This window comes from Macrotis lagotis, chromosome 3, assembly GCF_037893015.1.
Source record: "Macrotis lagotis isolate mMagLag1 chromosome 3, bilby.v1.9.chrom.fasta, whole genome shotgun sequence".
Lineage (NCBI taxonomy): Eukaryota > Metazoa > Chordata > Mammalia > Peramelemorphia > Peramelidae > Macrotis > Macrotis lagotis.
This window is the reverse complement of record NC_133660.1, coordinates 836,026-857,188: the sequence shown is the minus strand read 5'-3', so window position 1 is coordinate 857,188 and position 21,163 is coordinate 836,026. Positions and strand designations below refer to the sequence as shown.

General features: G+C 37.0%; 1 protein-coding gene across 2 annotated transcripts in view; it reads right to left on the bottom strand.

Annotated features, from left to right (window-relative positions):
- GRID2 (glutamate ionotropic receptor delta type subunit 2) overlaps positions 1-19,202 on the bottom strand; it is a 1,800,826-nt gene extending 1,781,624 nt beyond the window's left edge. For both annotated transcript variants that reach the window (XM_074228050.1, XM_074228051.1), the window contains exon 1: positions 18,728-19,202. In XM_074228050.1, coding sequence (XP_074084151.1) covers positions 18,728-18,815 — 88 coding nt within the window. In that variant the 5' untranslated portion in view covers positions 18,816-19,202. The remainder of the gene's footprint in view (positions 1-18,727) is intronic.
- Positions 19,203-21,163: the final 1,961 nt, after the last annotated feature.

The window sequence follows — 21,163 nt, the reverse complement described above, 5'->3', positions numbered from 1 at the left end:
AAGTAATATGTTCACAGTTTTTAAGCCAGAGATATTACAATTTGGTATGTGTTCAAAGGAGGTTAATGATAAAAAGAAAGTTCTCATTACACTAATGTACTTATAGCAATGCTTTAATAGCAAAACAAAATAGGTTTCCATTGACATGGAAATATTGAAGTAAACTATGGTATAAAAGACTAAATATCATTGCATTATAAGTAACAATGAATATAAAGAATTCAAAAAAGCATTTGACGAAGTGCATAAACTGATGCAAAGCATGCCAAGTAAATAACTTATAAAATAATTTATACCAATGAAAATGGAAAAAATACAAAAATCAAAATTGAATACTGTGAAATTGTTAGGATGAAGCTTGGTCCAAAAAAAAAAAAAAACAGAGATTTGAGAAATCACCTTTTCATTGCAAAGGTGGTGGAATACTGCATATATAATGTCTGATTTGGTTCGTTTGTTGATTGTGTTTGCTTAATTCTACTTTACTCTTTATTATAAGAGATAGTTGTCTGGAATGGGGAGAACGGTTGCCTTCAGACGGAAATAAAAGTAATATAAAAAGAAAAGTTATCAATGACAATAAAGTTAGCAGAAAAAATACTAGAAAAGCAAACAAAATGTTTCTGGCATTGCATTGGCATTGTATTTTCTAATGAAAAGTTGAGGACTTGTTTTATTTTGATACAAAATATGAAAATAACATTTTATTAACTTTTAAAAATTCTTCATCTGTCATAAAACTAAGGATCAATTAAATCTAGCTTTAGGAAAATTGGACATATTTCAAGCAATATCACAATAAAAATTTGCAAGACTTTAAAAACAAAAAATTATTGAAGGGCTACTACTACCTCCATTTCCTCATTACTCACTCATTCCTAAACTTCTTGCAGTCTGGCCACCTTCTCTAAAATTCTAATACTGTTGTCTTCAAGGCCACAGTGTTAAATCTAATATTTTCATTTTGTTGTTTTACCTTAGGTCTTGTTCTCTTTGATGCCTCAGCATTATTTGGTACTTTAGACCGTGTCAAGCTCAAATCAGTGATTTTAACTCTCAGATTTTTATTACGAAGGCCTCTCTTAAGGTTCAAGATTTAAATTCCCCAAATATCTATTAAATGAATTTATTTAAAAGTTGCATTTAAATTTCAATATCTAAAATGCATCTTATATCATTTCTCAATCTTTCTTTTCTAATTCCTTATTTTCATTGTTAGTCTTTCTAATTATGAATATTCATGATATTAGCCTAATAGTGGCTCCTCTTTTTTACTATCCAAATATCTAATAAATCAGATGATTTTCTTGGGATTTGAGAAAAGTCTATCCTTGAATATTTCAAATCAGACAATTAGTCAATCAACTATTATTCATTAAAAATCTAAGCTGTGCCTGATACTATTATAAGTACTGGGAATACAAAGAAAGATATTATTATTAAACCAGCAATGGTGATAAAGTTACTGATAAACATAATTGATAAATTGTGTATTATTATGTGAATTCTGTGTTGAGGTGAGGTGGTATTATCTGAGAATGACAAAAGAGGAGTTAAATATTTAAAACTGTAGTATTTACTAAAGCAAAAATTCTACATGGGGACTTATGACCAAAGAGGAGTTTTTTATTTTTAACAATTTTCCAGATCAAAGAGATTACATTTGATAACTTGTTAGATTTTTTTCTGGTCACTACAATAAATCAATAATAGTATGGGAAGCTGGCCTCTATGTAGTTGGGCACCCCCATCATTTGTGATATGGTTTGAAAGGAAACAACACTCACAAAAGAAAAGTGAGATTGAGAAGTGACTAATTAGAAAATTACAACCCAAGAGAAAAGAAGTACGGCCCCAAGAAAGATTTTTTTTTTGGTGGAAGAAGAGTGCTACGTGGCATCTTTGGTACAAGTAGGAGATACAATGAATAGAATACTGTATTTGAAATCAGGAAGACCCATCCTCATGAGTTCAAATCCTGCCTCAGATATCTACCAGTTATGTAACCCTGAGCAAATCATTTAACCCTGTTTACCTTAGTTCTTATCTGTAAAATGGGCTGGAGAAGGAAATGGCAAACCACTCCAGCATCTTTACCTAGAAAATCCCAAAATGCATCACAAAGAATCAGACAAAATTGAAACAACTAAAGAACAATGTTTTTCTTGATATGTAGATGCTTAACTATGTTATACATTCTAATGTGATTTTGAATTTAATTTTAAATTTAAATCTGTTAACGAGTCATTTTCTTTATATGCTTAAAAAAAGAAACTTTCCACTATAAACAATGGGGTGAATTATTTACAAAGATACTGGATCACTCTTATTGACAGCCCTTTCTAAATAACGGTATTTTTAACTGCATCTAATATCTTGCAAGGTATCTCTTCCCTACCACTAGTCTTGAAAGCTTCCTATCCTGACTATAGGTAGAATTCAGGGAAAAAGTAGCAGATTATAAAACTCTTAAGCAACAAGTATGTGCTTCTAACCATTAAGGGCCTGCTTATTTTGTTTATGGATTTCTATACTCTTTGTGTCTGCTTCTTTGCTCCTAGTTATTTCATCGTTAATTAGTATCTCCACTGGAGAGTAGAGAAGAAAAATAGAAAAAGCTCAAAGCAACCAATTTGTTTATTTGTTAATGAGTTAATTTTTTAAACTGGGATAGAGAGAGAAATAATTGGCTCAAATTTGGCATATATTACCTCTAGATTTCTACTTCTCTTTGTGTTTTTTTTTGTTCAGTTTACAACTAACCTAAATAATCTAAAAGATCATTGGTTCTTTGGTTTCATTGCTATAGGAAATGGTCACAAGGGTAAATGCTATAGATTTCCATCTATTCTGAATCTTAAGAGTTCTAGGGACAAAAATTTTAATAGTGAAAAATTACAGCCTCAAGACAGAGAAATAATTTTGTTAATATATAGTCATTTTAATAATCTCCACAAATGTCATACAACTCTAGTCAACTAGAAGACACACATTTCTTTCTTATCTCTTGTAATAAGATTTTTTTTTTTTTGCTTTCTGGTGTCTGAAAACAGGATTACTATCTTTGCTTTTCTTTTCCTCACTTCAACTGAAGTGTAATATATTCTACTCCAGTCTTTTACATTTACTCTATGTGTATTTCTCTGCTTCATATGTGTTTCTTATGAATATTCACTCTGCTATCCAGTTACATTTTATGGAGCGTACATCTCATACACATTCAAAGTTAGGATTACTAGCTATATTTCCCTCCATCCCATTTTTCCTCATTTAAACTTTTCTTTCTTCTTTCACTCTATCCCTCTTTAGCAGTGTTTTGCTTTTTAACCACCACATCTCTCAATCTGTCATCCTTTCTATCAGCCCCGTTCCTTCCCTTTTCTTTTCCTTTCCCCCTGCTACTTTCATATAAGGTAAGATAAATTTCTATACACAGCTAAGCATGTATTTATATATTCTTTGAACCAAATCCAAAAAGAGCAAGGTTCAAACAATTTCATCCCCTCACTTCTTTCCCTCTACAACAATAGATCCTTTGTACCTCTTCTTTGTGATATAATTTACCCTGTTTTGGTTCCTTTCCTCATCTTCCAGTGTAATCCGCTTTTAACCCCTTCATTTTTTATAATTTTATGAAATAAAAATCAACTTGTATCCCCACTCTCTAACTATGTATACTATTAATTGCCATAATGGACATATAGTTCTCAACAACTACAAGTATCATCTTCCTGTATAGGGTTGTAAACAGTTTAATCTTAATTGAATAACATTTTTTCTTCTGTTTAACTTTTTATGCTTCTCTTGAGTCTTGTATTTGACAATCAAATTTTCTGTTCAGCTCTGATATTTTTCATCATTTAAGTTGGAAAGTCCCCCTATTTCATTGAATTTCCTTCTTTATCCCTGAAAGATTATGCTCAATTTTGCTCAGGCGTTGATTTTTGTTTGTAATACAAGCTCTTTTGCCTTCTGGAATATCTTATTTCAAGCCCTCGAATTCTTTAATGTGGAGTTATTATTATTATTATTACTATTATTATTATAGACTCCTTTAATGTTTCCATTATTATTATTATTATTATTATTATTGACTCCTTTAATGTTTCTTTTTTACTATCTGCAAGCTTTCTCCTTAATCTGATAATTCTGGAATTTGGCTACAAACTCCTTTGGTGTTTACATTTTGGAATCTCTTTCAGGAGATGATCTGTGAATTCTTTCAATATCTATTTTGCCCTCTGGTTCTAGGACAATTGTCCTTGGTAATTTCCTAAAAGATGCTCTCCAGGCTCTGTATGAACCATTCATGTAGATCAATAATTGCTCAATTAACTCCACTGAATCTATTATCTAGGTCAGTTTTTTCCCCAATGAAATATTTCAAATTTTCTTTTATTTTTATTCTTTTGATTTTTTATGTTCCCATAGTCATTTGGATTCACTTGCCCAATTCTCCTTTTTAAGGATTTTTTTCTTCAGTTAGCTGTTGTACCTCATTGTCCATTGGGCCCATTCTACTTTTTTTTAAATTTTTTTTCAGGTTTTTTGCCAGGAAATGGGGTTAAGTGGCTTGACCAAGGCCACACAGCTAGGTAATTATTAAATGTCTGAGACTGGATTTGAACTCAGGTACTCCTGACTCCAGGGCTGGTGCTCTATCCACTACACCACCTAGCAGCCCCTGCCCATTCTACTTTCCAAAGATATGTTTTCTTCAATGGATTTTTTTTGTCGATTCTATTTTTAAAGAGTTGTTTTCTTCAATCAATTTTTGTGCTTCCTTTTCCACACGATTCTTTTTTCATAATTCTCCTGCATAACTACCATTTCTTTCCCAGTTCTTCTAACTCTCTTAATTTTTAAAAACCTTTTTGCATTCTTCCAAGAGGACTTTTGGGACTTGATATCAATTCATATTCCCTTTTGAGTCTTCACATTTAGGTATTTTGGCATTATTGTCTTCTTCTGAATGTGTGTTTTGATCTTTTCATAATAGCTTTCTATGGTCAGGGTTCTTTTCAGGATTTTGCTCCTTTTTTAAAGCCGAGCTCTTCTCCTGGGGCACTACCTTTCCCTCATTTTGTGGGTTCTGTCACTCCAGAATCCAGAGACTTGATTTAATGCTGTTTCTAAGGGAAACTGGAGAGTGCAGGGAACTTTCTGGTTTCAATCATCTTTGTGAAATCTTTTAAACAATTAATTCATTTTAATATCTTTCTAGTTAAATATAGGATTACTCCTAATCCTTCAGAAGGTTAGCTGTCAGGAAAATGGTTAAGGAGAATGGAGAAGAGGTGAAGGTAATTGGTTGTAGCACTTATTAAAACCATAATATAGAAATCTGACATAGCACCTTATCCCTGTGCACTTTAGAATCAAGTGAAGTCAATTCAATTCAAAAATTATTTACTTAGCCTTTACTTTGTTCAGGGTTCAGAGTGCCACTCTTAAATACAAAGACAAAATGAAAAACAGTACATGTTTTAAAGGAGCTTGCATTCTCTTCTGAGCGGGATACAATGTTTACACCGAGAAGTAAATATAAATTTTAGGGGGGAGGAAGTGACCATAATCCTGGCATAATCAGCAAAGGTTTCCTCTAAGAGTGTGCATGACTTTCAATTCCTTTCAACAAGCATGTAATAAATTTGGACTAATTTTGGGTTCAAAGTTCATCTCTGTCACAGTCTGTGATTTTGTGTAAAATAATGCACTTCTGTGGGCTTTGGTTTCATTATCTGTAAAACAGAAAGGTACTGTCTTCAAGAAATTTAAATTTTAGCAGCTTCTTTGTACATAGTTTTAGTGCTATTAAACTACTAGATTGTGTATTACTCAAAAATAACCTTTTTCATTTCTTTGTATTTTCAACATTTACCCCCATTTAGTAGGCACTTAAATATTTTTTCAATTTTTCGATTGACTGTCTGACTTTATCCAGAGTAATCATGTTTAACAAGATAAATATGATGATGATGATTTTTCTTCTTCATTCTCGAAGAAGACCATGACATCAAGGAAGTAATGTCATGACAAGCAAGTGAGTTGGATTTAAGTGAGGGGGTGCTGTGCTAAGCCACCAACCTCATTTTCATCTCCAGATCCATCTGGGTCCTGTGGTCAGATTAAAAATCAGGATGATTAGAGATGGCCCTAAGATGGGAGGCAATCAGGGCAAATAATTTAAAGAGGAAAACAAATTAAAAGGAAGAATACTAGTAACTATAGAAGGTATTTTAACCTTTTTTTGGTCATTGACCTTTTGGCAAATTTATGTCTTTCTAAGAATGTCTTTAAATGAATAAAATGCATACAATTTTAAACAATACATATTTAAAAATTCATGGAACTCCTAGGAAGAACCAGAGGGATCAGTGAAAACTTCCTGTAGGAGGTGGTCCATGAAGAACCTATGGGGGGGTGGCTAGGTGGTGCAGTGGATAGAGCACCAGCCCTGGAGTCAGGAGGACCTGAGTTCAAATCCGACCTCAGACACTTTCTAATCACCTAGCTGTGTGGCCTTGGGCAAGCTGCTTAACCCCACTGCATTGCAAAAACCTTAAAAAAAAAAAAAAAGAACCTATAAGGGGAAAAAAGAATACTAAAGAATGAAAGTTAGAAGAGGGCCTTTGATGTGAATTTTTAAGAAATATGCAATCCCTGCTGGATACCCTAAAATTTGAAGTTGCTACCTAGGAGTTATGCCTAGAGTTTCGTTATGTATAGCCAAATTTAGTTATTTAATGATAAAACTTACAGTTACAAGAGGATGTAATTCCATAGTTCTTAATGGTTATGAAAGTACTACACTGATTAAAAGGTCACAAATAACCATGAACTATACAGGCAGGTAATAGGAATATCATCTCTTCTATGTCCATCTATGAAACATATTTCAATCTGAAGAGCTATTAACAGTAAATCGGCTCACAAAGTCCCTGGTAATCTGACACTGTACCCAAAGAAGACAAACAGAATAGTTTCCTTTAATTTCCAGTCAAGACCATAACTAGCAAACAGTTCAGAATTTTGAAGTTAACTGGGCAGTTACCCCAAATTCCCCTGTCATAAATTCATTCCTTATCTGGTGATAGCTATTATATTGTCATCAAGAAAAATCAGCCTGTCCTTAGAACAGGAGAGATGATGCTTTCTGCCCAACTCCACCTCAGGAAATCTGCTATCCATTAAGTGGAAAAAAAAGAGACAATCACCAATTCAATTCCTGTGTACCATAATATTTTGGTAATGCTGAGTCTAGTCATTTTTCAACTTTTCGCTATTTAAGGCAAATATATTAATGATCAGATGTTTTCCTGCTTCCCAAAAATAGATGCTAAATTTTCCTACATTTATGCTTAAGTGTAGGCATAAACATGCATGTATGTATGTATATGTATATATATTACTATATATATAAGCATGTTATATGCATGTATATATATATATTACTATACAGATGAATAGATATAAAATAACTGCATATGAATGTAATACATACCCTCCATGTATGTTTCATTGGACGGTCAATGAAGAGAGATTGACTTATTTTCGTGGGGTGGGGGACATTGGGGATTGGAAAGTCAGATTACTAAAGGCACCTTCAGTTATAACTAAATATATTCCATTGGTCTGTAGTACAAATAAGAAAAGAAATATCAATAAAAGTAAATGAAGCTTTAATAATTTTATAAGGTTTTATTAGCTAATTCTAAAAAAAAATCTCTTCTGTTCCTATTCTGTATGGGGCATGTCTTATTTTACATAATAAAAGCAGTCATGAAAAATGATCTACAGCTCAGTCATTCAGCAGTATTGGACTCTATACAACCCCATGGACAAAATCCATGGGGTTTTCTTGGTAATGATACTGCAATTGTTTGCCATTGTCATCTCCAGCGTGTCCCCATTTTATAGATGAGGAACTCAGGCATAGAGGAATTAAATAACTTGCTGAGGATCACACAGCTAGTAAATCTCTTAGGCAGGATTTGAACTCAGATCTTCCTGACTCCAGGTTTATTATATCACCTAGCTGCCCCTGCAAGCTAAATTGCTGGAAATTAAGTCACACAAACAAAACTTCTTCACTTAAAGGAAATATGTATGGAAGCCTTTTGCAAAGCAGGTAGCCATTCCTAATCTGTTGTATTCAGGAAGAAATATAATTTTTAAAGGCAATTAATTAGTCATTAAGAAATAGTGCTTATCTCTTTGTTTTCCTAAGGCAAGATATAGGTATACTTAGGCAATATCCTCTATGTGATCATTTCTCCCTACATTGCAGGCAGAATACAGGCGATCATAGAGTTGTCCTTTGGGGAACAGTCACAAGTCTACCTGAAGCAAGGGGATTATATCTGGATCCCTCAAAGGCAATTCTCTAAGACTATAAATGCTAGAATAGTAGTTGTTAGTCTGAATTTGTAGAAGGAACTTTCTCAATAGCGGTTTCCTATACCAGTGAAATCTCAGCTCCAATAAAAAAAATTACAACTATATTACCACCCACCAATGTACAAATAACAAAGTTGAACCTTATAAATAATATGCTTTGTATTTTACAATCATGTCTGTTGTCCTTATGTATTTATAGGTTGCATAAATAATAGAAGAATTATAGATTGTATCAATTAGAATAATAGCAATAAGGAAAATACCAAAGAATTTGCTTATAAACTTGATATTTTCAATTGTGTTTCTCAATAAGGTTGTGTGACAATATAATATATTATGAAGCACAGATCTTTGATCCCAAAGAGTACATTCATTGGCTTCTGCCCCCAGTCCAACTACTTATCTTTAAAAGGTGAAGAGGAGGATAATAGGATTGATTGGATAATGTTTAAAGTATCTTTCTTACTTAAATTCTATGATTGAAAAGTATCATAAAATGAAAGTACATCAAATTTTTTATATTTGATTGAATAACTCTAGGAGTAATTCTTATTATTTTCATATAACTATAATTTCCTTTGATTTTTTTTAAATATCAGCTTTGTAAGTAAAAGTTGGGGAGATGTGGCTAAATTTGAGTATACTTGGTTGTTTTGATTGACTGAAATCTTAACAAAATTCAAATAAGTGTTACATAGCCTTCCAACTCCAAACAGTAAATGTTACTAAGTGCAATGTTAAGAAAGATAATCTGAAAGAAGAGGACAGAGACAAAATGGCAGAGAAAAGGGAGCATCTCATCTGAGCTTTCACCCAAAGTCCCCTGAACACCTTTAAATAATAACATAAAACAAATCTTGGAGCAACAAAACCCATAAAAGGATAGGGTCAAATACTTTTCCAACCAATGACTACTTGGGTAAGCAAGCAAAGTCCGTCACAAGTGGGTCAGAGCGGAGCACAGTCCAGAGTAGGACCTGTCAGCATAGACCCTCCTGGAACAAACCAAAACAGATCTTGGGAGTCACTGAAGCAGCTGTTCTTGGAGTTCTTGGCGCACAGATGATTAGAGGGATAAATGACTGTTGGAGAGGAGACTATAGAGGTCTCTTTGCTATCACTGAAGCAGAACTCTATTACTTTGTTTATAGTCAGATCTGAGTCACCTTCCTGGATAAGGAGGAGCACTAGTACATCAGAGCTTTCCATTGCAGTGGAGCAGAAACCCACTTCAGATTTCCAGGGCTGAAAAGAGTGGAACACAGAATGGAACACAGGCCAGTAGAGTAGCGAACATACCTCTCCTTAGAACATACTACCTTGGAAAAAGTGAAAACTTATAGATCCCTAGAAGTATCTCTGAAAAACTTTGTACAAAACCCCTGAAGCTTAGGACAACACTTTAATAAAAAGTTAAAAATCAGCAAACAACAGAAAAAGAATTTTGCACCAAAAAAAGTTAATTTGATGAAAAGGGATATCAAAATAAACACTTTGAAGAAGATAACAAAGTCAAAGTTTCTACATCCAAAACCTGTAAGAAAAATAGGAATTGGTCTGAAACCATGAAAGAGCTTAAAAAAGAATTTTAAAAATCAAGTCAAGTAGGATCAGTAGAGGAAAAATTGAGAGATGACAGTGATGCATAAACTCATAAAATCATAAAAAATAAATCAACAGTTTGGTAAAGAAGATATACACACAAATACTAAAGCAAATAACATCTTGCGTTGCTTTGCTTTTTGGCAAGGCAATAGGATTAAGTGACTTGCCCAAGGTCACAAAGCTAGTAATTATCAAGTATCTTGAGACTGGATTTGAGTTCAGATCCTCCTGACTCCAGCAGATGCTCTTGTGCCACCTAGCTGGCTAAATGAGATAGGCCAAATAGGAAAACAGGTACAAAAAGTCAATGAGAAGTATGTCTCAAAAAGCAGAATTGGCCAAATAGAAAATGAGGGGGAAAAGGGGAAAGGGAAAATGGTTCTTAAAAAAGTAGAATTGGTCAAATGGGAAAAGAAAGTATAAATGATAACTGAAGTAAATAATTCCTTAAAAAATTAGAATTTAGCTGATGAAAGCTAATGACTTTGTGAGAAATCAAGAAAAAATCTGTAAAAAAGAAAAAAAATAGAAAACAATGTGAAAAAACTCAATGGAAAAACAATCGATCTGGGAAACAGATTTAAGAGAGATTTTTAAAAATTTATTACACTACCTGAAAGCCATGATACCCCCAAAAAAAGGACCCTATACATCATCGTGCAAGAAATTATCAAGAAAAAAACTACCCTGATATTCTAGAATCAGAGAGTAAAATAGAAACTGAAAGAATCCACCAATCATTTCCTACACAAGATACCAAAAAATGAAACCTCCCAGAAATATTATAGCCAAATTTTGGAGCTCCCAAGACAAGGAGAAAATACTTCAAGTAGTCAGAAAGAAATAATTCAATCATGGAGTCACAAGCATAATAGCAAAAGATCCCTTATGTTAAAAAAAAAATCAGAAAGCTTAGAACATGATATTCCAGAGGGTAAAGAAGCTAGGATTATAAACAAGAATAACCAATCCAGCAAAACTCAGTATAGTTCTTTAGGGGAGAAATGTCCATTCAATGAAATGAAGGACTTTCAAGCATTCTTGATTAAAAAGAAAAAAAAAACAGAGCTAAATAGAAAATCTGATTTGCAAATATAAAACTCAAGAGAAACATAAAACATTAAGGAGGAAAAGGAAATCATAAGGGACTTAATATGGTTACAGTGTTTGCATTTCTACTTGGGAAGATGGTACTTGTAACTCATAAATACTTTCTCATTATTAGGGCAGATATAAGGAGTAAATATAGACAGAGAGCACAGGTATGATTTGAATATGAAGGAATAATGTCTCAAAAAAATAAAATTAAGGAGTGAAAGAGGAACGTAGTGAGGGGAAGGGGTCGAATGGGATAAAGTATCTCACATAAAAAGAGGAAGGAAGAAAGGCCATAACCATGACAGTCCATCTCCTGCCTTTGTATGGAGGGATCCACAAGTATGGAATGTCCTCCCTCTTCACTGACTCTTGAAAAATTCTCTAATTTCCTGCTATGAACTAATTCGGGTTCCACTACCTACCTATCCAAGACTTTTTTTCCAATTCCTTTAGCAATCAGCACATGTTCACCTCTTAAAAAAGAAAATTTACTTATTATTTTTCTTATACATCATATTTATTTGTATACATGTTGCTGACCTGGCTGTACTACTTTGGAGTTTCTCTGATTGATTTCTCCATCATACCCCAGCCAGGAAGCATATTATTGGGATAAACTCATCATCCTGTAAGATCTTAGCACTTTGACACTCCTATTTGATTGAAGGGTGAAATCTTGAACTCCAATCTCCAGTTGAGGAGGGAGTTCAGTGAATAGATTTCATTTCTTATCTGACTGCTCTATAGTGGAATTGTTCTCAATCATCCCTGCTCCCCCAACCTTACCCAAGCTGAAAGTATAGTGGTTATTCGGGAGTTCAATTCCAATACTAATCAGCATAGAAGTTTAACCTGATTCTTTTGCCTTTTCTTAAGCAGCCTGATGATTTTCTACTCTTGGTAGCTACCATACTGGGGTTGCCAGACTTAGTTTAGACTCTCAGATGACTTTAGACCTCTGTGGTTCAGAACTCTTGATCTCAAAGCAATCTACCAGACTCAAACTCCCTAGCAGCAGGGGTTCAGAGGCCTATCACCACTTCTAGCAAACCATTTATTTTGATCATTTTTTAAGCTATAATGCGCATTCTATTTGTACTCCCCAACCAAATTTGGTCATTCTGAGGTCATCTGCTTCATATATAGATACATACACACAATTTAATGTAGTGAATTATTATTTATGTTTATATGTGTTCATATTTCTGAATTCTTTTTCCATGTAGTTTCCATAACACTTTTTTCCATACTAAATTATAAACTTCAAGAAAGCTGAAACCTTGTGACCTCACTAATACACTGACTGCTCTAACGTCATATATAAGAAGATATTGAGGGGTGGCTAGGTGGTGCCCTGGAGTCAGGAGTACCTGGGTTCAAATCTGGTCTCAGACACTTAATAATTACCTAGCTGTGTGGCCTTGGGCAAGGCACCTCTAACCCCACTTGCCTTGCATAAACCTAAAAAAAAAATAAAAAGATACTGAGTATACTAGTACATTCCTTTACTCTTAATTGGTATTTGCTTTACAAAGAAAAAAAAATATACAATTGACATGAACTACATAGTTGTGACAGATATTTCTAAAAAGACATAAAACTGCTTTAATATATATTTTATAAGTATTTTCTTTTGATTAGATATAAGTATGAAAATAGATGCTGTTAAAAACTAACAAATCTAATCTACATAGATTTATGTTCTTTCCTAGAATCGATTAAGAAAATCTCTTTTCTTTTTCTAGCTTTGACATGGAAAATACTTGTATTATCATTTATCATAGCAGGATACACCAGAAGTACAGATTTAAAAGATTTTAGAACTTGTTGCATTTAATTGACAAATGTAAGTAGAAGGTAAGAACTCAGAAAATAATGTTGGTGACCAGAAATTATTTTGTGAGGAAGATTTTATTTATGGTCAAAAAATCTTTAATAGGCCAGAGAGTTTCCAAGTCTAAAATTACCTATACAAGTTTGAAATCTGTCAAAGATTAAATAACAAGTGTGAAGTGTCTGTGTGTGTGTGTGTGTGTGTGTGTGTGTGTGTAAGATACTCCCCCTTTGGAATATTGTAATATGGTTTATAAATGAAAATTAAGCCTTTAGTGTAAAAAAATTAATGTCACAGTTTAAATATTATAGTAATATATTTCCAGTTATTAACAATTCTAATTTATTGATCAAGTCAAATATGATTATCTCTACACAGTAACAATCATTTTAAAGGAAAATTAGGAAATAATCATTAATATCTTATATTCTACTGCTAGGAATTGCTTTGCATTTTACACACACACTCTTAGGTTTGTTTGTTTGCTTGTTTGCAACACAATAGGGTTAAGTGACTTGCCCAAGGCCACACAACCAGGTAATTATTAAGTGTCTGAGGTCGGATTTGAACTTAGGTACTCTTGACTCCAGGCCCAGTGCCCTTTCCACTGCGCCACTTAGCTGCCCCCTACACATACACTCTTATAGAACACATATATAAATTTTCTATATAGCAAGTGTGTGTGTGTGTGTGTGTGTATAGCTCTATTTTCTAAATATGTATATTAGAACATAAGATTCTTGAGAGCAGGGACTTTTTCTTTTGTCTTTCTGTCTCTAGTGCCTAAATATATCTATCTATCTATATATACATATATATATATATATATAATTGAACACTTGTGGAATGTTAAAAATAAAAATTCATGTTGTCATTTTGGTTGATCAATATCATGTTATCATACTTGACACAAATATGACCAACAAAATTTTATAATAACTAATATCATTTATGCCATAGATATTTGTAGCTATTGGTAAAGGAAATGAAATTTAAATAAAGCAAATATTAAAAATGAAATCAGGAGATACTTCTTACTATCTTCCAATACTTTGGACATTAATAACTTCAAATACTATCACTATGATTTTGTTTACTTTTGAAAAAGAAAAATACAAATAGTAACGTAAGTCATAATGTCTGCACAGTACAAGAAGAATCTGATGACAAAATGACAATATAAAATGATGCTGACTACAGCAAAGGAAATAATAGAAAGAAAAAAGGAATTTTAGTGAAAGGCCTACTTTGGGGGGTGGGAGTTTGGGGTTTTTTGTTTTTATTTTTGCAAGGCAATTGGGCTAAGTGACTCACGCCCAAGGTCACACAACTAGGTAATTATTAACTATCTGAGGCTGGACATGAACTCAGGCCCTCCTGACTCCAGGGCCAGTTCTTTATCCATTGAACCCCCAAGCTACACCTCAAAAGGCCTATTATCATATTGACTGTGCCTTTTAGCTTTTGGGAATTGATTTTTTATAATTAAAAAAGAGGATTTTTTAAAAGTATTTTTAAATTCCATTTCATTTTTGTTAATAGTTTTTTCCTTACAGAAGGAATGAAAATTGATACTTTAGATTTTTCACTCACTTAAATTCTGTCTTTCTTTTACTCAGATAAATTTTATATATTTTACTCAAACACCCAATTGAGTGCTTTGCTGTGAATATCCTAAAATTCAAAATGCTTCATGAATTTCCTGGGTGTCTTGGGCTTAAGGAAAAGTCATAGAAGAAAATATTGTTTGCTTATGAGAAAATCATGAATAAATGTGCTTTTTCTCCTCCAAGCTGATACAAGTGGTTTTGTGATGATGGATTTTTAACAACCAAAGGTAAATTTACATTTGGATATATCATATAAGTATATAGTGGAAAAAAATCTCTGCACAGAGGCATACAAGAGCAGATCATCTACTATTATATCTGTATGCAGAATCAATATTAAACAAAAAGAGTATATTTAACTGTTAAAGATGATATCCTTCATATTAGATAGGAAGCAAACACAAACTGTGCAGTTGACTGGAAATGCCACCTAATCCCTGCTTAATTAAAGCAATGTTCCAAACTCCTGTTGTGTTTAGGGAGTAAAGAGTGTGGGATGACTGATGTATGAAGAAAATAGCAGGCAGCATGGCTAATCTCAAAGACTTGGGAGCTTTGGAGCTACATAAATCAGGACGACTTTTTGAATAGCCTCATAAAGCACAATATCATTGCCATTCCACTCACGACTTTCGGGTGCTTCTTCCAGCATACAGATCATTAGGAAACTTCTTAGCAATCAAGTAATGGGGGTCTGATGAAATTACTCAATCAATGCACAGGTTCAAAGTAGTTGTAGAATGTAGAATCACCTAGTTTTGATATGTCAAAAAGAGGTGGTTGGCTTTATTTTATTGTGGCAAGGAAACTTACAGTAGAGGTGAGTCAATTCAATATTTTTATGATTGACTTTTTTATTCATATCTCGACTACCATGCTTCAGTAGAACATTCATGGCAATAACTCAAATTACCTGAAGGTATCCCTATTAATCCTAATTCCACCAACAATCAGACCTTGGAAATCTTACAACTCAGCCCAAGAGGAAAGCAGTCTAATTGAAGAGTTGTAAATTTGAAAGATCAAATAAACGTGCTCCACTTAAACGCAAATAGTTCAGCTTCAGTCATTCTGATAATAGTATAATATACGGTTGTGGCAAGCTTGTATGTTTATGAATGTCAGGATTTATTAGTTTACAGATTGCAATGCCATTCTTAAAGTACTTCAAGTTCTTACACATTTGATATCATGTAATTTATCATCAAAGAGCCTTAAAGAACCTTTGACAGCACTTTCTTTCTATGTCTAGTTTTAAATAGACTGCATTTTGCAGATCTTTTATGTCTGGGTATATCACATGAACTTATGAAAATCTTCTACTTCTAAAAATTCTTTTATTTTTCCCAAGTGAAACATTTGCCCCTCTTGTGTCTTTTCCTGGATGAAGAAGCAATATATTTCTAAGCAAATGTTGATTCGGTTAAAGATAAAGGCAACAATTAGCTTTACGCCAGTTAACATATCTTTCATAAACTAAGTATCACTTTAAATTTTTCACATGTAAGTTTCAGTTTTGGAGTCAATTACAAGGTTTCTGGATGTTGTATGAAAGAATACCTTGATTTTTATTGACCTCTCACTTAAAAAAATATTTTGAGGTCATTTCTTTTCAATATAGTATAAATGCTCTACAGCCTAATGAAACAATCAATTTGCCAGTTTCATGCATATTGGTCTATGAAAGAACCTAATCCTCTGTCAAATGCATTACTTGTCTTCCAGTCCAGTTTAATTGTGTAAAAAGCAGCCACTTTCCTATTTTCTTTTTTGTAAGGATTCAGTTAGTTAATATATCCAATAATCAGCAACAGTCTAAAGAAACATGGATGTAGTAAACACTATTGATAGATCTGCCAGTTATAAACAAATCATCCAGGCCACCCTAGCTGTGAACACAGTGCCAGGAGAAAGCAGTCCTTTCCTATTTTCAAACACATGCCCAAATTGCATTGAACAGTATTATTCATCTAGTAATGAAAGACACAATGCCTCTTTAAGTGTTTACAAATAATATATTCATCACTTAAGCCACAGATAAACAGCAAATGAGTATTTATATTTAAGTCTTTTCCTATGAAGCATGCCTAGTGTATTGAACAAAACCCAAATCATAAGACATAAATTACAAAAGCTTAATAATCACTTTACATTCTTAATATAATGGTTTTAAATTATACATACATGTGGCTCACTGTCTCTTTAAAAGAAGATACAGTTCCTGAACTTTGATCAGACATCACGACTCTGCTAGTATAAGAATACCAGAATGCATGTCCTCAAAAGTTAAGACTATTTGCTCATGGACTACTAGGAGTCTGGGAGTGCATCGGGGACTTAAACCTTGGCCACACAAACTCAGGGATTACGAAATCTTGACCTTGCACAAAACACACGGATTGCTATAGGTATGGGATATGGAAAGAGGTAGGTCTGTTTACCAAGACAATCTTTAACATTAAAGAGGGAGCCCCTTATAGCTACAGAGTCTTGGTCTTGGGCACAAAACACACAGTTCTATAGATATGTGATGTGGAAAGGTAGATATGTTCACCAAGACAAGCTTTAAGATCAAAGAAGGCACCCCTTGTAGTTATGGGGTTTGGTCTTGTACAGAACAGAGTATACAGATATGGGATATGCAAAGGTATGCTACGTTTACCAAGACAATTATTAGGATAAAGGTTTGTCTTTTGCACAGACCAGAGTATTACAGCTATGGAAAGAGATGTTACGTTTTACCAAGACAACTTTTAAGATTCAAGGACATCCCCTTGTGGCTAGAAGGTCTTGGTCTTGCAGGAAACCCACAGAGGGCTATAGATCTAAGGGAGATGTTTTCCAAGACAATCTTTAAGTTTCAAGAGGGAGCCCCTTGTAGCTATAGGGTCTGCCACCAAGGAAAGCGCACAGCAGGTGCTGCCAACGCCGGGCGCAGGTTCCCATGTTTCAGGACTGAGTTCATGGGTACGGTTGTGGAGGCAGTGGAGGGTACAGAGGTGTGGATGAGGAAGAAGCTGCCTCTATTCTCGGAGCCCTGAGCAGGGCAGCTAGTTCAAAACCCCGCGGTCTGGAAAAATCGCGCCATTAAAGGAGGGCCCTTCTGCAGCCTGGGAACGGTCCTGGCAGCCAAGAGACACCTTTTCCCTTTGATTTGTCTCTCGCTAGAAAGGGACTCGTTGCAGCAATGCAGAAGAGCCATCGGGTCTCAGCTGCTGCAAAGGCAGCGGAGTTTGGAGCAGGGAAGCCGGGAAAGCTCCATCAGAACAGCCCGGCCCCTGGCAGCTCCCTCCAAGCCTCGGGCATGCCTCTTTGCCTGCAGTGGGGAGTTTGTCCCAGTGCCCTTCTCGGTGCCAATAGGTGGGGCCCCCGGTGTCTCCAGCGGCAGAACGCTCCACACCAATTGCCTCCTCGCCTCCTTCCTCGGCGACTCCGACTTTACTGTACTGGGGAGGGGGAGGGGCGGCGGGGAGGAGTGTGTGTGCAAAGGCAGCAAATGACTAGTCTGGGCTCTCCGGCCCTGGCTCCAAAGGGGCCCGGCTTCCCCCGCTCCCCTTCTCTCTGCCCGGGCAGAAGCCGGGTCACCGCCAGCCTGCCTGCCTCGCCGGCCCTGCTGGAGCAGCTCCTGCGAGCGCGCGCGGGGTGCGGGGTGGGGGAGGAGGAGGAGGAGGAGGAGGAGGAGGAAGGGTGCTGAGGATAAAATTCAACAGCCTCTTGAAGCACAGTGGGAAGAGAGCTGGGGCACCGAAGCGCCTCACGTTGCCAAACCACCTGTTCGCTCGAAAAGAAGGCTTTCCACCCCTTTTAGAAATGCAGCCAATACCTTCTGCCGCTGTCCAAAAGCCATCCATCAAAGGGACAAATAAGGGCCGGGGCCACTAGAGGCAACTTCTTGTGGTCGGCCCCGACCTCCTGCCCTGACCCCCCGGGAGGCAGGTACCCGTCCAACCCCCCAAGAACGACTCTCCCATTCTTAGTCAAGATGTGAGTGGCTTCAGATTAAACACCATCATCATCATCATCCTAAAGCAAGTACCAGCGGATGGAGGAGCAAAGGGGCAGTGAACAGGGAGGACTCAAGCAAGAGAGGAGGGAAAAAAACAAAATAAAAGGAGAAGGGGGGGGGCAATAGTAGAACAGAGAGATAAAGGGTCTGATACTGGCAGGAGCCCGTTCTTACCGATGTGAATGATTGAATCCGCAATCACTGAGTCCCAGGTTCGAGACCAGCAGATGGACATAAGCAAAAGCAGGGGGAAAACTTCCATATCCTCCTGCGATGTCTGGCTACGGGTGTGTGTTTTTAATCTATTTCTCTATTTCTAGGTGTACAGTCGAAAGAGTTTCAGGTAACGATGGAGTTTAGAGAGGCTTTAGAGGCAAAGGAAAATCCGAGTGTTGGAGGACAGGTTTGGCAGCTGGCGAAGAAGGCGAAGGGATATGAGGACAATTCCAAAAGCAGAAGGGCTCCTTCGCTTAGCTGTGTCACTTGCAAGGGGTTTTTGGCATCCCCAGAGTTGTTTGCAGTTTGACTAAAGAAATGCATCCAGCCTCAAGTGCTGTGGGGCAGCTGGCTTCATCAAAGCAGCCCCATCTCTGGGGCGGGCGGCTGCACGGACCGGCGGGCGGCGGGGCCAAGGAGGAATTCGCCCAGGTCTAGCCCGATGGCAACTTCCAGCAGCCCCCGCCCCCACCCCGCCCCTACCCCCCTGCCGGATGTTCGACGCCCCTCCTCCCTCAGCCAAAAAAAAATACCACCAAAATGCCAACCTCCGCCAAAACAACCCGTGGAGAATGCCCAATCCTTGCCTTGCTTGGGAAAAAAAAATCCAATGCCAGGACCAGGGGAGGCAGCGAGATTCCTGCAGGAAAAAGGAAGCCCCTCGGCCCAGGTGGGGGGTGGGGGGGCGCAGTAAACTTGGAGGTAATGCAGATAGTAATGCGGAGAAAATTCCGTTTCTTCGTCGGGAGGGGGGAGCCGAGCGGTGTGGCTGGAACGCCAGGTAGCGGAGCGGGCGATGGGCCGGCCGGCCGGCGGGCGGGAGCGGCGGGGTCTGGAGCCTGGCAGGGAGAGCTGGCGCTGGGCTGCAGGCTCGGAGACAGGAGACGCACACACGCACGCAGACACACAGACACCGACACCGAAGGGAGCCTGGCAGCGGCTCCCAGCCCAGCCTGCACGTTGCCTAGAAATGGATCACCTAGGAGAAGGAGCGGGCGAGGGATGGCAGTGCCATCAAGCGCGGGGAGAAGAGAGAGGGAGAGAGACAGAGAGCTTCTCTCTAATAACCGCCTCCTCCCCCTATCTGCAATCCGAGGGAGAAACAAAATAGTGCTCTCATTTCCCGTGGAATCTTCAAGGGAGGGGAGGGGGAGGGGAGGGGGAGGAGGAGTCAGGGGGGAAACACAAGCTCGTGAAATATTGCACACAATTGGGAAGGCCTTTGGAGAAAAAAAAAAGACCAAAGGCCACCGAGCTAGTCTATCTGGATCTTTTCACCTTGCAACTACAACAGGTACCACTTTTCCAATTCGTGAATGGAATTAGCCCGGTGGATGGAAACATCAGGGACACCTAGCCACTAAGGGAGGAGACCTAGAAAGCTATTATTAAGCTCCTCATTTCAAAGTTTGGAAAGGAGAGCTGAAGCCAATTACTTTAGAAACTGTGCTCTCTTCCCTCCCTCCCCCCTACCCGTGATTTTGTAAGGCGGGGGGGGGGGGCGAGAATTACAGAAATCTGAAATCAGATTGAAGACCAGGATTTGCTTCGTGGAAATGTACAACCACAATATTCTATTACACTGGAAGAGATAGCTCAGGGACTGTTTGATACAGATGAAATCCGAAGGAGGGGGTTGCTGAGCTGGTAGAGCTAAATGGCAACTCGGCCAGGCAGAGAAAACAGATTTTGTCTAAGCTTTGCCCACATAGCTGAACCCGAGCACCCAACCCTGGCCTGTAGGGTCCCTTCTGCTCCGGTATTGCATTGATCTTCCAAAGGACTCTGTTAATTTATCCTCCAAAGGGCTTTTTTTAAAAAACGCCCATGACCCAGAGTCCAATTCAGTAAAAGATATAGACATGAGGGTACTTAAGGATAATTAGGATCACCGTCCTTTAGGGATTTTGAGGCAGCCTTTGCTTCAATGTCCTCTATAGAGAACATCCCTTCTGATTGACTCCTTTCTTTAGCTTTATTAATCCCTCCTCCCATATTTGGACCCTTCCCTCTAGTGGGGTCATTATATTCATAATTCTTTAGACCACAATCTAAATCTGCACACTCTACAAATTGCACGCTCTCAAACTCCAAGTTTGGCCCTCCAAAAACTTTCCGAATCTGCATATATTTTAAACCCTCACTAAGGGTGTCATACGGAATAACGGTGGCAGTGAAAATTGATTTCTAGGAGAACCTAGGCTCAAATCCTTCTTCTGATACATACTGACTGTATGACCCTAGACAAGTCATTTGATCATTCAGTGATCTCAACAGCCCTCTAAATCTTTAAATTGTAGAGAAAATCCCAACTTGCATTGTTTACATCTGGGATTTTCCTATCCAGATGGATTCACAGATTCTAGCTCCAATCCCAATTCCTACATTTCATGC